General features: G+C 38.9%; 1 protein-coding gene across 1 annotated transcript in view; it reads left to right on the top strand.

Moving 5' to 3' along the window:
* FGF2 (fibroblast growth factor 2 (basic)) overlaps positions 1-16,695 on the top strand; it is a 71,707-nt gene that overhangs the window by 41,807 nt on the left and 13,205 nt on the right. The window contains exon 2 of the mRNA XM_011978247.1: positions 8,574-8,677. Within this exon, the coding sequence (XP_011833637.1) occupies positions 8,574-8,677 (104 nt within the window). The remainder of the gene's footprint in view (positions 1-8,573; positions 8,678-16,695) is intronic.

The raw sequence follows: 16,695 nt of genomic DNA, 5'->3' as shown, positions 1-16,695 counted from the left end.
TCAACCTGCCTGTATATTTGTATTTAAGGTGCTTTTCTTGTAAACAACATAGTTAGGTTTTGTTTTTTCATCTTGTTGACAATTGTTTCCTTTTAGTGGTGTGTTGAACATATATATTCAGTGTTATTATTGATATGGTTGGTTTAAATCTGCCATTTTACTGTTTTTCTTTTTTTTTTTTAATTTCTTCTAAAAAATGGGATACATGTGCAGAATGTGCACGTTTGTTACATAGGTATATGTGTGCCATACTGGTTTGCTGCATCCGTTGACCCATCCTCTTAGTTCCCTCCCCTCGATCCCCACCCCACAACAGGCCCTGGTGTGTGTTGTTCCCCACTCTGTGTCCATGTGTTCTTATTGTTCAGCTCCCATCTATGAGTGAGAACATGCAGTATTTGGTTTTCTGTTCCTGTGTTAGTTTGCTGAGGATGATGGCTTCCAGCTTCATCCATGTTCCTGCAAAGGACATGATCTCATTCCTTTTTATGGCTGCATGACAATCCATGGTGTATGTGTACCACATTTTCTTGATCCAGTCTATTATTGATGGGCATTTGGGTTGGTTCCATGTCTTTGCTATTGTAAATAGTGCTGCAGTAAACACACATGTGTATGTGTCTTTATAGTAGAATGATTTATAATCCTTTGGGTGTATACCCAGTAATGGGATTGCTGGGTCAGATGGTATTTCTGGTTCTAGATCCTTGAATTGCCACACTGTCTTCAACAATGGTTGAACTGATTTACATTCCCACCAGCAGTGTAAAAGTGTTTCTATTTCTTCACAGCCTTGCCAGCATCTATTGTTTCCTGACTTTTTAATAATCGCCATTCTGACTGCTGTGAGATGGTATCTCATCGTGGTTTTGATTTGCGTTTCTCTGATGATCAGTGATGTTGAGCTTTTTTTCTTATGTTTGTTGGCCATGTAAATGTCGTCTTTTGAGAAGTGTCTGTTCATATCCTTTGCCGACTTTTTGATGGGGTTGTTTGTTTTTTTCTTGTAAATTTGTTTAAATTCCTTATAAATTCTGGATATTAGACCTTTGTTAGATGGGTAGATTGCAGAAATTTTCTCCCATTCTGTAGGTTGCCTATTCACTCTGCTGATAGTTTCTTTTGCTGTGCAGAAACTCTTTAGTTTAATTAGATCCCATTTGTCAATTTTGGCTTTTGTTGCAATTGCTTTTGTTGTTTCAGTCATGAAGTCTTTGCCCTGGCCTATGTCCTGAATGGTATTGCCTAGGTTTTCTTCTAGGGTTTTTATGGTTTTGGGTTTTACATTTAAGTCTTTAATCCATCTTGAGTTAATTTTTGTATAAGGTATAAGAAAGGGGTCAGTTTTCTGCATATGGCTAGCCAGTTTTCCCAGCACGATTTATCAAATATGAGATCTCTTCCCCGTTGCTTGTTTTTAGCAGGTTTGCCAAAGATGAGATGGTTGTGGATGTGTGGTATTATTTCTGAGGTCTCTGCTCTGCTCCATTGGTCTATATATCTGTTTTGGTACCACTACCATGTTGTTTTGGTTATTGCAGCCTTGTAGTATAGTTTGAAGTCAGGTAGTGTCATGCCTCCAGCTTTGTTCTTTTTGCTTAGTATTGTCTTGGCTATACGGGGTCTTCTTTCATTCCATATGAAATTTAAAATAGTTTTTTCTAATTCTGTAAAGAATGTGAATGGTAGTTTGATGGGAATAGCATTGAATCTACCAATTACTTTGGGCAGTATGTCCATTTTCACTATCTTGATTCTTCCTATCCTTGAGAATGGAATATTTTCCCATTTGTTTGCATTCTCTCTTATTTCCTTGAGCAGTGGTTTATAGTTCTCCTTGAAGAGGTCCTTCACATAACTTGTTAGCTATATTCCTAGGTATTTTATTCTCTTTGTAATGGTTGTGAATGGGAGTTTATTCATGATTTGGCTCTCTGCTTGTCTATTGGTGTAAAGGAATGCTTGTGATTTTTCCACATTGATTTTGTATCCCGAGAATTTGCTGCAGTTGCTTGTCAGTTTAAGAAGTTTTTGGGCAGAGACGATGGGGTTTTCTAAATATACAATCATGTCATCTGCAAACAGAGACAATTTGACTTCCTCTCTTTCTATTTGAATACCCTTTCTTTCTCTTGCCTGATTTCCCTGGCCAGAACTTCCAATACTATGTTGAGTAGGCGTGGTAAGAGAGGGCATCCTTGCCTTGTGCCGGTTTTCAAACGGAATGCTTCCAGCTTTTGCCCATTCAATATGATATTGGCTGTGGGTTTGTCATAAATAGCTCTTATTATTTTGAGATATGTTCCATCAACACCTAGTTTATTGAGAGTTTTTAGCATGAAGGGGTGTTGAATTTTATCAAAGGCCTTTTCTGCATCTATTGAGATCATTATGTGGTTTTTGTCTTTGGTTCTGTTTATGTGATGGATTACATTTATTGATTTATATATGTTGAAACAGCCTTGCATCCCAGGGATGAAGTCGACTTGATCGTGGTGGATAAGTTTTTTCATGTGTTACTGAATTCTGTTTGCCAGTATTTTATTGAGGATTTTCACATCAATGTTCATCAGGGATGTTGGCCTGAAGTTTTTTTTGTTCTGTTTCTTCTTGGTTTGGTATCAGGATGATGCTGGCCTCATAACATGAATTAGGGAGGAGTCCCTCCTTTTCAATTGTTTGGAATAGTTTCAGAAGGAATGGTACCAGCTCCTCTTTGTATTTCTGGTAGAATTCAGCTGTGAATTCGTCTGGTCCTGGGCTTGTTTTGGTTGGTAGGCTATTAATTACTGCCTCAATTTCAGAGCTTGTTATTGGTCTATTTAGGGATTCTTCTTCCTGGTTTAGCCTTGGGAGGGTGTATGTGTCCAGGAATTTATCAATTTCTTTTAGTTTATTTGCGTAGAAGTATTTATTGTATTCTCTGATGATAGTTTCTACTTCTGTGGGGTCAGTGGTGATCTCCCCTTTATCATTGTGTCTATTTAATTCTTCCCTCTTGTTTGTTAGTCTAGCTGGTGGTCTATTTTGTTAATCTTTTCAAAAAACCATCTCCTGGATTCATGGATTTTTTTTTTTGGAGGGTTTTTCTTGTCTCTATTTCCTTCAGTTCTTCTATGATCTTAGGTATTTCTTGTTTTCTGCTAGCTTTTGGATTAGTTTGTTCTTTCCTCTCTAGCTCTTTTAATTGTGATGTTAGGGTGTTGCTTTGAGATCTTTCAAGCTTTCTGAAGTGGGCATTTAGTTCTATAAATTTCCCTCTTAATACTGCTTTAGCTGTGCCCCAGAAATTCTGGTACATTGTCTCTTTGTTCTCGTTTTCAAATAACTTCTTCATTTCTGCTATAATTTCATTATTTACCCAGGAGTCATTCAGGAGCAGGCTGTTCAATTTCCATGTAATTGTGCGGTTTTGAGTGAGTTTCTTAATCCTGAGTTCTAATTTGATTGCACCGTGTTTTGAGAGACTGTTTGTTATGATTTCAGTTCTTTTGCATTTGCTGAGGAGTGTTTTACTTCCAAATATGTGGTCGATTTTAGAATAAGTGCCATGTGGTACTGAGAAGAATGTATGTTCTGTTGATTTGGGGTAGAGCGTTCTATAGACGTCTACTAGGTCCACTTGATCCAGAGCTGAGTTCAAGTCCTGAATATCCTTATTATTTTTCTGTCTCATTGATCTAATATTGACAGTAGGGCATTAAAGTCTCCCACTATTATTTCATAGGAGTCTAAGTCTCTTTGTAGGTCTCTAAGAGGCATACCCCCTCCACCAAGAGAGAAAGTGCTTCAGTAAACTGGTCCTATTACCCGTGCCACCCAACTGGGTGAGACCCTGCAACAGGGGTTGTCAAACACCCTATACAGGAGGGATCCTACTGGCATCAGGATGGTGCTCCTCAAGGTCAGAGGCCAGAGAAGAAGCACACACCCATCTTTGCTGTTCTCCAGCCTCCTTAAGTGACATTTCCAGGTGCAGAAGCAAATCAGATAGAACAGGGCCTGAAGTGAATTGCCAGCAAACTGCAGCAGCCCTGTAGAAGAGGGACCTGACCATTGAAAGAAAAAAATAATAATAAGCAGAAAGCAACAACAGCATCATCAACAACAAAAAAAAACCCCACAAAAACCCCATCCAAGGGTCAGCAGCCTCAAAGACTGAAACTAGACAAACTCACAAAGATGAGAAAGAATCAACGGAAAAATACTGAAAACCCAAAAGGCCAAAGTGCCTCTTCTCCTCCAAATGATCGCAACCTCTCTCCATCAAGGGTGCAAAATTGGACGGAGGATCAGTTGGACGAATTGACGGAAGCAGGCTTCAGAAGATAGGTAATTAAAAACTACGCTGAGCTAAAAGGAGCATGTTCTAACCCAATGCAAAGACACTAAGAACCTTTATGAAAGGTTAGAGGAATTGTAAACTAGAATACCAGTTTAGAGAGGAACGTAAATGACCTGATGGAGTTGAAAAACACAGCATGAGAACTTCGTGAAGCATACACAAGTATCAACATCCAAATCAACCAAATAGAAGAAAGGATATCAGAATTTGAAGACCATCTTGCTGAAATAAGGCATGAAGACAAGACTAGAGAAAAAAGAATGTAAAGGAATGAAAAAAGCCTCCAAGAAATATGGGACTTCATAAAAAGACCAAACCTACTATTGACTAGAGTACCAGAAGAAGACAGGGAGAATAGAAACAAACTGGAAAACACACTTCGGGATATTATCCAGGAAAACTTCCCCAACCTAGCAAGACAGGCCAACATACAAATTCAGGAAATGCAGAGAACACCACCAAGATACTCCACAAGAAGATCAACCCCAAGACACATAATCATCAGATTCTCCAAGGTTGAAATGAAGGAAAAACTATTTAGGGCAGCCAGAGAGAAAGGCCAGGTCACCTACAAAGGGAAGTCCATCAGACTAACAGCAGACCTCTCAGCAGAAACTCTATAAGCCTGAAGAGATTGAGGGTCAATATTCAACACTCTTACAGAAAAAAATTTTCAACTCAGAATTTCGTATCCAGCCACACTAACCTTCAAAAGCGAAGGAGAAATAAAATCCTTTCCAGACAAGCAGATGCTGAGGGATTTTGTCACCACCAGACCTGCCTTACAAGAGCTCCTGAAAGGAGCACTAAATATGAAAAGGAAAAACCCGTACCAGTCACTGCAAAAACACACTAAAATATAAAGACCAATGACACTAGGAAGAAACTGCATCAGCTAGTGTGCAAAATAACCAAATAGCAGCATGATGACAGAATCAAATTCACACATTTTGCTATTTTTCTAATTATCCTTTCTGTCCTTTACCTTCTGTCTTTCCTTTTCTGCCTTCTTGGGTTAATCGAATTGAGTAGTTTTAAAATATTTCATTTTGCCTTTGTAACTCAGCTGCTAAATGTTTGGATTGGTGGGGAGTTAACCTTGCTCTTGAACTCTACTCCTGGCTTTCCACATCTTGGAAGATCTCTCTTTATCCTGCTGGTCATTGGCTTGGTTTTTGGTGAAAGCTCAGTGCTTCTCAGAAGGATCGCTTTCAGCCATTTGACCTGCTCCCAGCCTTCAGTGGACTGCTGCCTTGCAGTCTGCAAAGGCCCGGGGTACTTGAGGAGGATCTCTAGCCCTTCTGTTCTGTTCCTAGCCTTTGGTGTGTGGTACTTGTGCACTGAGTGGAAGCTCTATGGGAAAGAACTGGCAGGTGGATATGGAATTGCTCTTTGATCAGGGCTCTTCAGAATTCTACTTCCTCACATCAGCAGCTAATAAAAGTTTCTTAAAAATTCAGCTGGTTTCTTCATAGTCCCATTTTTGGCAAGTTTATTCCTCCTCCTATCAGAGATGAAGCAGTTATGCATCTGTTTTTTTGGAAGAGATCATCTGTATATCGAATTTATTTAGGAGATGAAGCAGCTGTGCATCTCTTTTTTGGGAAGAGATCATCTGTATATTGAATTCAGTTTATTTAGGTTTTTTATGCATATCAGCTCAGATAGTTTTTATAGAAAATCTATGATTTTGTGACTCCCTCAACTTCTTATTGTAGACTCTGGTTATTTTTAAAACTTATATTTTAAAAATTATATGCCAATGGAAACACTTTTCAAGAATCTACATTTAATGCTTATTGCTTAGTGGTTTAATGAATAACAGTCCCTGAGTGTGGGATAGTTGAGGTCTACAAAAGGTTAATGAGTAAATGAATGATATTTACTTTGAGTATTGAGTCACTGGTACTGATCTGGCCATACATGAATATACCTAATCACCCTTATGACCAGTAATACACATTTATGAGATGGTGGGTTACAGCTGGGCTAGAGTTTATTGATAAGGGACAGAAAGAAAGTATAGCAATTGATTATACAGCCTTACCTCGTGGGCATTTGTACGCCCTTATGAGTTAAAGTGAGATGCAAATGCATCCTTCATTAAAATGGCTTATCTGAATCATTTTAGAGCTGTATACAATAATTTGCTCATACTCATTAAGATAAGTTTGGTTATGTTGATTAAAAACAAAGCTTATTTTCTGCATTTTCCAATAATGTTGTAAAAAAGACTTCATACCCTTCTTTTTTGGGTTTCATGTCTTCTTACATTCCTTTTACTTCGTATTATCTTTTAAGATTTTGTAGAAGAATTTCACTTGGGTAACTGCAGGCTTCAATGATGCAGTGCTTTCTGGAATCCAGGGGTAACTGACACACAGAGGAGACTCAGACATGAAATGTTCAACAAAATGCTAAGATTGTGTTTTTAATTGTAAATTCTTAAGCATTCATAAAAGTAGTGAGATTAGAATAATGAGATCCTGTGCTTCTAATGACTGTTAACACAAGTCAATCTTATTTATCCTATCCACTTTATTAAAAATTTATTATCTATTATTTAAAATAATCTATTAGCTTATTTTAAAGCTAATCCCAGATATTATGTTTCATTTTGCATGTCTGTTGCTGTCTTGATAGGAAAAATTTTAAAACATAAATTACTATGACATAATGATATCTAACAAAGTTAATTACTTCAGAAACTTTCAAAAGTTGCTTTTTCATGCCATTTCTCTAGCTACCTATAAACACCTGGAAATTATATTTATTTTATATTTCTAATGTTATTCAAATGATAATATGCTGATTTCTAAAATTGCATTTTTTTCTCTTGCTCTCAAGAATATACTAAACATATCCATAGTATATAGGATGACGTATGAAAATAGGTTGGACAAACATTTATCTTGCTTATCTTATGATAAGCAGAGTTCTGAGAAGTTTGGTAATAAAGAGTTAACTTGGCTTAACTAAGATTTTCCTAAATTATTTGACGCCAGAACCTGTTTTTTATGTAACATCTGGTAGCCAAAATACATTTGGGGGAATATTGTTCTAGGCAGGAGAATGCTGCCTCTGAATAGCAAAATAATCTTTACTTCATTTTTATTTCAATTAATTATGTAATTATTTGTCCATATTGCATTATTGTCATAATTAAGTATTTTTTTCTATAATCTGCTTAATATTGGTAATGCAGTGTGACAAGTCATCTTTCTCAGGATCTTATTTTATGAAAATCTTTCATCACACTTATTTTATGAAAATCATTTGCTGTATAAGCAAATTAAGTATAAGCATTTTGTGTTTCCACTAGATAGATATTTGCGCACAAAAAAAATAGACATCAAAATCCCATATAGAAAGCTAAATGCATCTATATTTCATTGAAGAGGAAGCTAGAAATAAGATGTGTAGAAGTCAAGGAAATAGGGCCGGGCGCGGTGGCTCACGCCTGTAATCCCAGCACTTTGGGAGGCCGAGGTGGGCGGATCATGAGGTCAGGAGATCGAGACCATCCTGGCTAACATGGTGAAACCCCGTCTCTACTAAAAATACAAAAAATTAGCCAGGCGTGGTGGCAGGCGCCTGTAGTCCCAGCTACTTGGGAGACTGAGGCAGGAGAATGGTGGGAACCTGGGAGGCAAAGCTTGCAGTGAGCTGTGATTGTGCCACTGCACTCCAGCCTGGGTGACAGAGGCAAGACTCTGACTCAAAAAAGAAAAAAAGTCAAGAAAATACAGCTCAAATTGTAACAGTGAATTATTAGATTGTGTTTTATTCATGAAGAATTGGCAAATAACTTTTAAATAGTTTCAACATAGGCAGTAGCATGGGAATTCTCACATGGTGAGGGTACTTTTATGCACCCTTAAAGTATGTTCACTTTAAAAAATGTAAACAGTTAACAGGCGCAATTGAAAGCTAACTGCCCAACAAAGGAAACAATTCTCCATATGTCCCCCTTCTCTGCTCACCCTGTGACATAGGAGTGACAAGGGACTCACAAGGCACTGGTGCCCTAGTAGTTCTGCATCTCATCCTCTCTCATACAGTTTAGTTGACATCTGCTCCTTGTCACTCACCCATACCCCCAACCTCACCAATCCCCCAAGTGGATTAGGTGTTGCTTAGGTGTGTTTTGTCTTTATATTGCATAAATGTTGTGAAGAAGGCTCTTTCCTCTATGGTTCTACAAAGATAATTTTTTTTCCCGTTACAGTCAAATTACAACTTCAAGCAGAAGAGAGAGGAGTTGTGTCTATCAAAGGAGTGTGTGCTAACCGTTACCTTGCTATGAAGGAAGATGGAAGATTACTGGCTTCTGTAAGCATTCTTTCTGTTTTCACACGTTTTTTTGTTAGCTTTTATTGCTGTTAATTTGCCAGCATTGTTGTTTATGAAATCTTTATAAAGGGTTGTACATGTATCATCTTCATAGTCACCCTGTAAAATAGGGAGCATTTTCTTTATTTCACAGATGCAAAAACTGATGTGCTGAGGGAGTAACTAAAGTAAGAAAACACAGTTCATATAAAGTAGAGACTGGATTGGGCTAGAGGCATTCCTGACCTCTACATCACTGCTTTTACTCTGCACAACTATTAAACTATAATCTTAAAAAATGTTCCTTCTATTATGCAGTTGTTTGAAGATCAGTGGGAATAGATGTATAAAATTTTGATTATCGGTTTTTAAGTTTCTTCTTTAGAATGTGACATACAAAACACTTGCAGTGTAGGACACTAATTGAGAATGTAGGCTTTTTGCCTGGTACAGATGCCGACTCTGCTACTTATGAGCTCTGTGTTCTTGGGCAAATGATTCTGAGTTAGTTCCCTCACCTGTAAAATAGAAACAATGATCCTATCTCATTGGAAATTTATGAGAATTTAATTCAATACTACACATCAAGTGCCCAAATCAGCATCCGACATGTAATAGATCCTGAAAATTGCTACTTCTTCCTCATATTGCTTCTCATTTATATATATGTCAGGAGAGGGACTTTTTTTTTTCTTTTTTGTTTTTTGAGATGGAGTCTCGCTCCACTGCACAGACTAGAGTGCAGTGGTGGTGCAATCTCGGGTCACTGCACCCTCTACTTCCTGGGTTCTAGCAATTCTCCTGCCTCAGCCTCCTGAGTAGTTGGGATTACAGGAATGCACCACCATGCCTGGCTAATTTTTAAATATTTTTTAGTAGAGACAGGGTTTCACCATGTTGGCCGGGCTGGTCTTGAACTCCTGACCTCAGGTGATCCGCCTGTCTTGGCCTCCCAAAGTGCTGGGATTATAGGCGTAAGCCACCATGCCCAGCTGTGGAGAAGGACTTTTCTTTTTTACATTTCATCACAGCACATCAGGGGTCCTAGCTCCTGGCTAGTATTCTTTCCAGTAGTACAGGCTCCCTGTCAACTTCACCATTATTATTAGAAATAGGATTGCATATCTATTAAACATATGGTGTGTAAAGAATGGTGCAGGAAAATAAATATAAAAGACACAGATCTCATTCTTGTCTCCTTGAGGGAGTAGATAGGACATGTAGGTAAATGTCTGTGTGTGTGTGTGTGTGTGTGTGTGTGTTTCACAGCTCTTATACCAATGCCACTGGCCAGTTATGACATCTCTATATAACCTCTCCACAGAAAGGATCTAATAGTACTAAGAAATTGTGGTATTTTGAGCTATACAAATAGTTTTTGAAATTTTTTCTGAATGAAGACCTTTGGATTTCTAAAAGCACCAAAACAAGGCTTATAGAAAAAAAGGATATCTCAACTATCCCAATTTCAGACTGACTATATGACAAAGATATACTTATGTTGGTATTACCAGTTTATGTGATTTTTGCAGGATAAATCACAAGTTTGAGTGTAGTGGCTCTCAATTTTGGGCGGAGGTAGTTGAATAAATTTTAGAATCCTCTTCAAGAATAGCCAATACTTACTGAGTGTAAGCGTGCCAGATGCTATGGTAGGCATCAGGCTTATAAAATTGAATATCAAATGGTCTCTGCCCTTAATGAGTGACAATACAGGGGAGGCAGAAGTGTAAATAAGTATTTGTAATAATGTGTAAGGGTTTTGATGTGCTACTTCTATATTTTGCATACATGCATAGTAATATAGGAAAGGATAAGAAGTATTATGATATAGGAAGCAATATAGAAAACAAGGTGATTACATTTGTCTAGAATTGGGGGAGATGACCTACAAGTAGGATTTTAGATGTTGTAGAGGAAGGAGTTCAGCAGGCAGTCATGGGGCAGAAGAAATTGAGATGAAGGTGTAGATAACTCTAGGACATAGGACATGCAAAGGTGTGGATGCAAAAATCTACTTGATGTATCTCTAGAATTACAAGTAATTAACTAATGCTGGAATGTACACTGCAATGAAAGTGGAAGGGAAGAGAGAGAAGGCTGGGGAGGTAGATAGACTGCTGAATCTGCTGAAGAGCTTTATACACCATGCTGACTATAAGCAGTGGAAAGCCATGAAGAGTTTTAAGGAGAGATCTAATTAGATTTAAATTTGAGAAAGATCACCCTGGCAGAAGTGTAGAGAATGGACTTGAGGGGGCCAAGGCTAGTGGAGAGAGATCAGTTAGATGGCCACTATAATAGTCCAAGCAAGTGATGTTCTGATCCTGGCAATAACAGTAGGTCAGAGAGGACCGAGGAAAGTGCTAGCACTTGTGATTGATTAGATTTAGGAGTGAAGATGAAAGAAAATTCAAGGTGGCTTTTAGGTTTCTGGTTTGGGTGAGAAGGTAGACGAGAAAGGGGAAGGAAGAAAAGGGCAGGGTTTGGGAAAAGGTAGTAAGTTCAAATTTAGACCTATTTAGTTTGAGTTGCCTAAGGGAAATTCAGGTAAGGTTTTTCACTGAGTAGTTGGAATTATAAATCTGGAGCTTAGAGGAAAAGTCTACATTGATTGTTAGATAGATTTGGGTATGATCAGCATATAGGTGGTAGTTAAATCAGGGGAATGGTAGTTAAATCAGGGTAATGTATACAGTTTCCTAGGTAAAGAATGCAGCTGAAAACATTAACTACTTGGGACTTTCACTTCTTCTACTCTGTACTTGCCTTTTATTCTCCCAATCTATTGTCAACTCAAAAGGTGATATAGTACTTCGGGAATCTACCAAAGTAGCATTTTAAATATCTCCCATGACAGTGAACCAATACATAATTTTGGATGACTTTGACATTTTATCAGTGAAAGGAAGATGAGTTTCCATCCCTCCTACCCCTTTCACTTTAGGATGTGACAAATCACTATGCTTCTGCAGTAGAGTTGGTTTGGGCTACTGTCAGACAGTGAGGGTGGTAGAGGAAAAAAAAGGAGTTGCATACAACATTTGCTTCTGTTATAACTAACTACGGACAGCACGAATCAAATAGTTTTAAAGTTCCAGCCTTTTATATGTCTGTCATAATCTGGGTCAGTGAATGCCTTGAGATTAGTTGTTACCCCGTGGTCTTGTTGAGATTAGAAGATGCAGTAACCTAGTGTATTAGTCCATGTTCATGCTGCTGATAAAGATATACCAGAGACTGGGCAATTTACAAAAGAAAGAGGTTTAATTGGACTTACAGTTCCCCATGGCTAGGGAAGCCTCACAATCATGGTGGAAGGCAAGGAAGAGCAAGTCACATCTTAAATGGATGGCAGTAGGCAGGGAGAGCTTGTGCAGGGGAAGTCCTCTTTATAAAACCATCAGATCTTGTGAGACTTACTGTCACGAGAACAGCATGGGAAAGACTTGTCCCCATGATTCAGTCATCTCCCACTGGGTCCTTCCCATAACACATGGAAATGCAAGATGAAATTTAGGTGGGGACACAGCCAAACCATATCATTCCATCCCTGGCGCCTCCAAAATCCCATGTCCTCGCATTTCAAAACCAATCATGCCTTCCCAACAGTCTCCCAAAGTTGTAACTCATTTCAGCATTAACCTAAAAGTCCACAGTCCAACATCTCATCAGAGACAAGGCAAGTCCCTTCTGTCTATGAGCCTGTAAAATCAGAAGCAAGTTAGTTACGTCCTAGATACAATGTGAGTACAGGCATTAGGTTAATACAGCCATTCCAAATGGAGAAATTGGCCCAAATGAAGGGGATACAGTCCCTGTGCAAGTCTAAATCCAGTGAGGTAGTCAAATCTTAAAACTCCAAAATGATCTCCTTTGACCCCACGTCTCTCATCCTGGTCATGCTGATGCAAGAGCTGGGTTCCCATCGTATTGGGCAGCTCTGCCCCTGTGGCTTTGCAGGGTACAGCCTCCCTCTCAGCTGCCTTCACAGGCTGGCACTGAGTGTCTGTGGCTTTTCTAGGTGCATGGTGCAAGGTCTCAGTAGATCTACCATTCTGGGGTCTGGAGGATGGTGGCCCTCTTCTCACAGCTCCACTAGGTGGTGCTGCAATAGGGACTCTGTGTGGGGGCTCTGACCCCACATTTCCCTTCTGCACTGCCCTAGCAGAGGTTCTCCATGAGGGCCACACCCTTGTGCAAACTTTTGCCTGGGCATCCAGGCATTTCCATACATCTGAAATCTAGCGGAGGTTCCTAAACCTCAATTCTTAACTTCTGTGCACCCTCAGGCTCCACACCATGTGGAAGCTGACAAGGCTTGGTGCTTGCATCCTCTGAAGCAACAGCCTGAGCTGTACCTTGGCCTCTTTTAGTCATAGCTGGAGCGGCTGGGAAGCAAGGCACCAAGTCCCTAGACTGTACATAGCAGAGGGACCCTGGGCCCAGCCCACAAAACCAGTTTTTCCTCCTAAACCTCTAGGCCTGTGATGGGAAGGATTGCTGCAAAGGTCTCTGACATTCCCCGGAGACATTTTCCTCATTGTCTTGGTGATTAACATCTGGCTCCCCATTACTTACACAAATTTCTGCAGCCCACTTGAATTTTTCCTCAGAAAATGGGATTTTCTGATGGGATTTTCTTTTCTATTGCATGGTCAGGCTGCAAATTTTCCAAACTTTTATGCTTTCCTTCCCTTATAAAACTGAATGCCTTTAACAGCACCCATATCACATTTTGAATGCTTTGCTGCTTAAACATTTCTTCCGCCAGATAGCCTAAATCATTTCTCTCAAGTTCAAAGTTCCACAAATCTCTAGGGCAGGGGCAAAATGCTGCCAGTCTCTTTGCTAAAACATAACAAGAGTCACCTTTGCTCAGTTCCCAAAAAGTTCCTCATCTTCTCCATATGAGACCACCTCAGCCTGGATTTCATTGTCCATATCGTTATCAGCATTTTGGTCAAAGGCATTCAACAAATCTCTAGGGAGTTCCAAACTTTCCCACATTTTTCTGTTGTCTTCTGAGCTCTCCAACCTGTTCTAACCTGTGCCTGTTAACCAGTTCCAAAGTCGCTTCCACGTTTTTTGGTATCTTTCAGCAGCATCCCATTCCTAGTACCAATTTACTGTATTAGTCCATTTTCATGCTGCTGATAAAAGACATACCCAAGACTGGGCAATTTACAAAAGAAGAGATTTAATTGGACTTACAGTTCCACATGGCTGGGGAAGCCTCACAATCATGGCGGAAGGCAAGGAAGAGCAAGTCACATCTTAAATAGATGGCAGCAGGCAAAGAGAGAGAGCTTGTGCAGGGGGACTCTTCTTTATAAAACCATAAGATCTCATGAGACTTATTCACTATCATAAGAACAGCCCAAGAAAGACTTGTCTCCATGATTCAGTTACCTCCCACTGGGTTCCTCCCACAACACATGGGAATTCAAGATGAGATTAGGGTGGGGGCACAGCCAAACCATATAACCCTAGTAATCATGGTGACTCTGTAAAATAATCGCCGGTGGGGTTTTTCATCTCAGGAGCATTGGCTGAATATTGATTCATTGACAATGATAGAAAGACCGATTGTTAAAAGTGATGAAAACAGAAACTGCTCTATCTTCAAGTGTGTCTCTGAAACTACTAGGGTGCATAAAAAGATGAGACAAGTTAAAAGAAAGTAGATCTGAAAAGAGAATTCTGACTTTTTCTCTTGGCAAATACGTATTAAGCTTCCTAAACTGTTGATTCTGTACCATCAGAAACATAAAATACTCAAAATAAAGTTTTCTAGTTTCATTCTTAGCTAAGCAGGAACTTGTGAAAGTTAGTCTTAAATGTGTTTCTCTCTCTTTGGATGTATTAACTCTTTCTGATACAACAGATTTCTACCAAGCTGGGGCAGTAAGAGTTAATTTAGCAATGCTTAGAAATGTATCACAAACACTTTGTAGAGACAAAGCCATGGTTATTAAGCATAAATTAAAAATTCAGGATTTCTTAGTCTCCTTTGAGGAATGGCATGGCCAAGATCCAGTTGTATGTTTCAGCTCTCGTCATACGACCCATTCCTGCCAAGTTCACAAGTTAATCTCTAGTCTTACCATCCAATTTGTGTGGTTTGGTGTCATGCCTTTTCAGCAGCAATCCTGTCTCTTTCAAATTTTTCTTGGTGGGCTATGTCAATCTTCAGATGAAAAAGTAAGCATGCCCCACCTCAAAACCAAAGATACGGTGTTGGTGATTCAGTAAGTGGCACATTTCTCTCTGAGTCAGATCCATAGACATTAAACTGTCAACAACAGCAACTTTTGGTATGAGTTCAGTGTTCTGACCAGTAGCCATCATCTGGGGATGCAGATGTGCCTCGTAACTCGTAGAAACTGGGATTTATGAACTTGCACTTGCCAGAGGCATTGTCCTTCCCACTCTTCTACCTGGCCCTTTTTCAGACTACTGTTATGACACATCCCTGGGTTCTTCTCCATTTTAGTCTGTGATTCCTGCAATGATTTCTAAAGCATTCTAGTCTCCTCCCAGAAAGGAGAGTACTGTGGATACATAAAACATTTTGATTTTTAAGAGTTATGTTAGGCTGATCACCAATTAGAGTATGAAAAAAGACTAATTTGTGTACCCTTTTTTTCCCCAGCACCTTCACATATTAATGGTATGCGTGTTTTCAGGTTACCGACTTTGTGTTGTTTGAAAACATTCCTTAAGGGTCCTTCCTTTCCTTTTGAAGCTAGGAAAAAGGAAAATTCAAAAAGTAACTATATTTAATTGCCAAAGCCTGTATTTGGAAGCCGAAGTTAAATAGTTCTTTAATGCACAACAGACTTCTTACTCCATTCCATAGCAGGATAAATTTTGTTGCTATGAGCAACAGAAGTCCAGAACAAATATTAGAATTGATGATTTAAGTGTTCACAAAATTACAGATTTTTAGGAAAATTGCATGAAGTGAAGTTAATTGTAGTTTTAAGTTTAAATCACCATACAACCTCAATGTTAGCATTGGTATGAAAAAACTTGACTGATCTTCATCTGCCAGAAAGTTGCACATTGTTTTCTATATAATGCTATAGATCATGATATACCCTGAACAAAATATTAATATCTCAGTAAGTATTAGAATGTAACTTGCATTGATCCACAATAGTGAAATATGAAAACATGTATATTCTCTGAGGATATACATGTAATTTCTGTAAAAGTAAGGTACATTTTCTATAGAATAACTTTCTTAAATGAAGGGCCTTCATGATGACATGAACTCTATAATAAAGTAAGGTAGGGAAAATAGATATTTGAGGGCCCAATTATCCAGATTGACAGTCTATACTGATCAAATTTGTGAGAAAAATACAGTAATTGAAGAGGAATATGTATCCTTTTTAAGAGAGAAAACAGAGAAAATACAAAGGTTATTGCATAATGAGAATTACTGTTCTTTTATAACTCAATCTTAAAACTGTTATGCAATGTATAGCTATTACAGATTTAAGACCAAGTTTAGGCCTGGCACAATGGCTCATGCCTGTAATCCTAGCACTTTGGGAGGCCGAGGCAGGTGGATCACTTGAGGTCAGGAGTTTGAGACCAGCCTGGCCAACATGGTGAAACCCCATCTCTACTAAAAATACAAAAATTAGCCGGGCATGGTGATGCGCACCTGTAATCACAGCAACTCAGGAGGCTGAGGCAAAAGAATCGCTTGGACCCGGGAGGTGAACGTTGCAGTGACTCAAGATCATGCCACTGCACTCCAGCCTGGGCGACACAGCGAGACTCCATCTCAAAAAAATAAAAAATAAAAAGATCAAATTTAATTTTAACTTTTCACTATTTGGATGTTTCTTTTTTTTCTGAAGTAGTCAACATTGATACTTACATCATGTCTGTTTTTAATTCTCAGAAGTGGTATAAGCAAAAGCACTTTTGGATTCCTATTGAGCAAGTTCCCTCAAAAGCCAAAACTGAAAAATCAATGTAGTGTAAAACAATAAACAACC

This window comes from Mandrillus leucophaeus, unplaced genomic scaffold, assembly GCF_000951045.1.
Source record: "Mandrillus leucophaeus isolate KB7577 unplaced genomic scaffold, Mleu.le_1.0 Scaffold191, whole genome shotgun sequence".
NCBI lineage: Eukaryota > Metazoa > Chordata > Mammalia > Primates > Cercopithecidae > Mandrillus > Mandrillus leucophaeus.
Note: the sequence above shows the minus strand (reverse complement) of the source record. Positions and strands in the feature narration are given on the sequence as shown.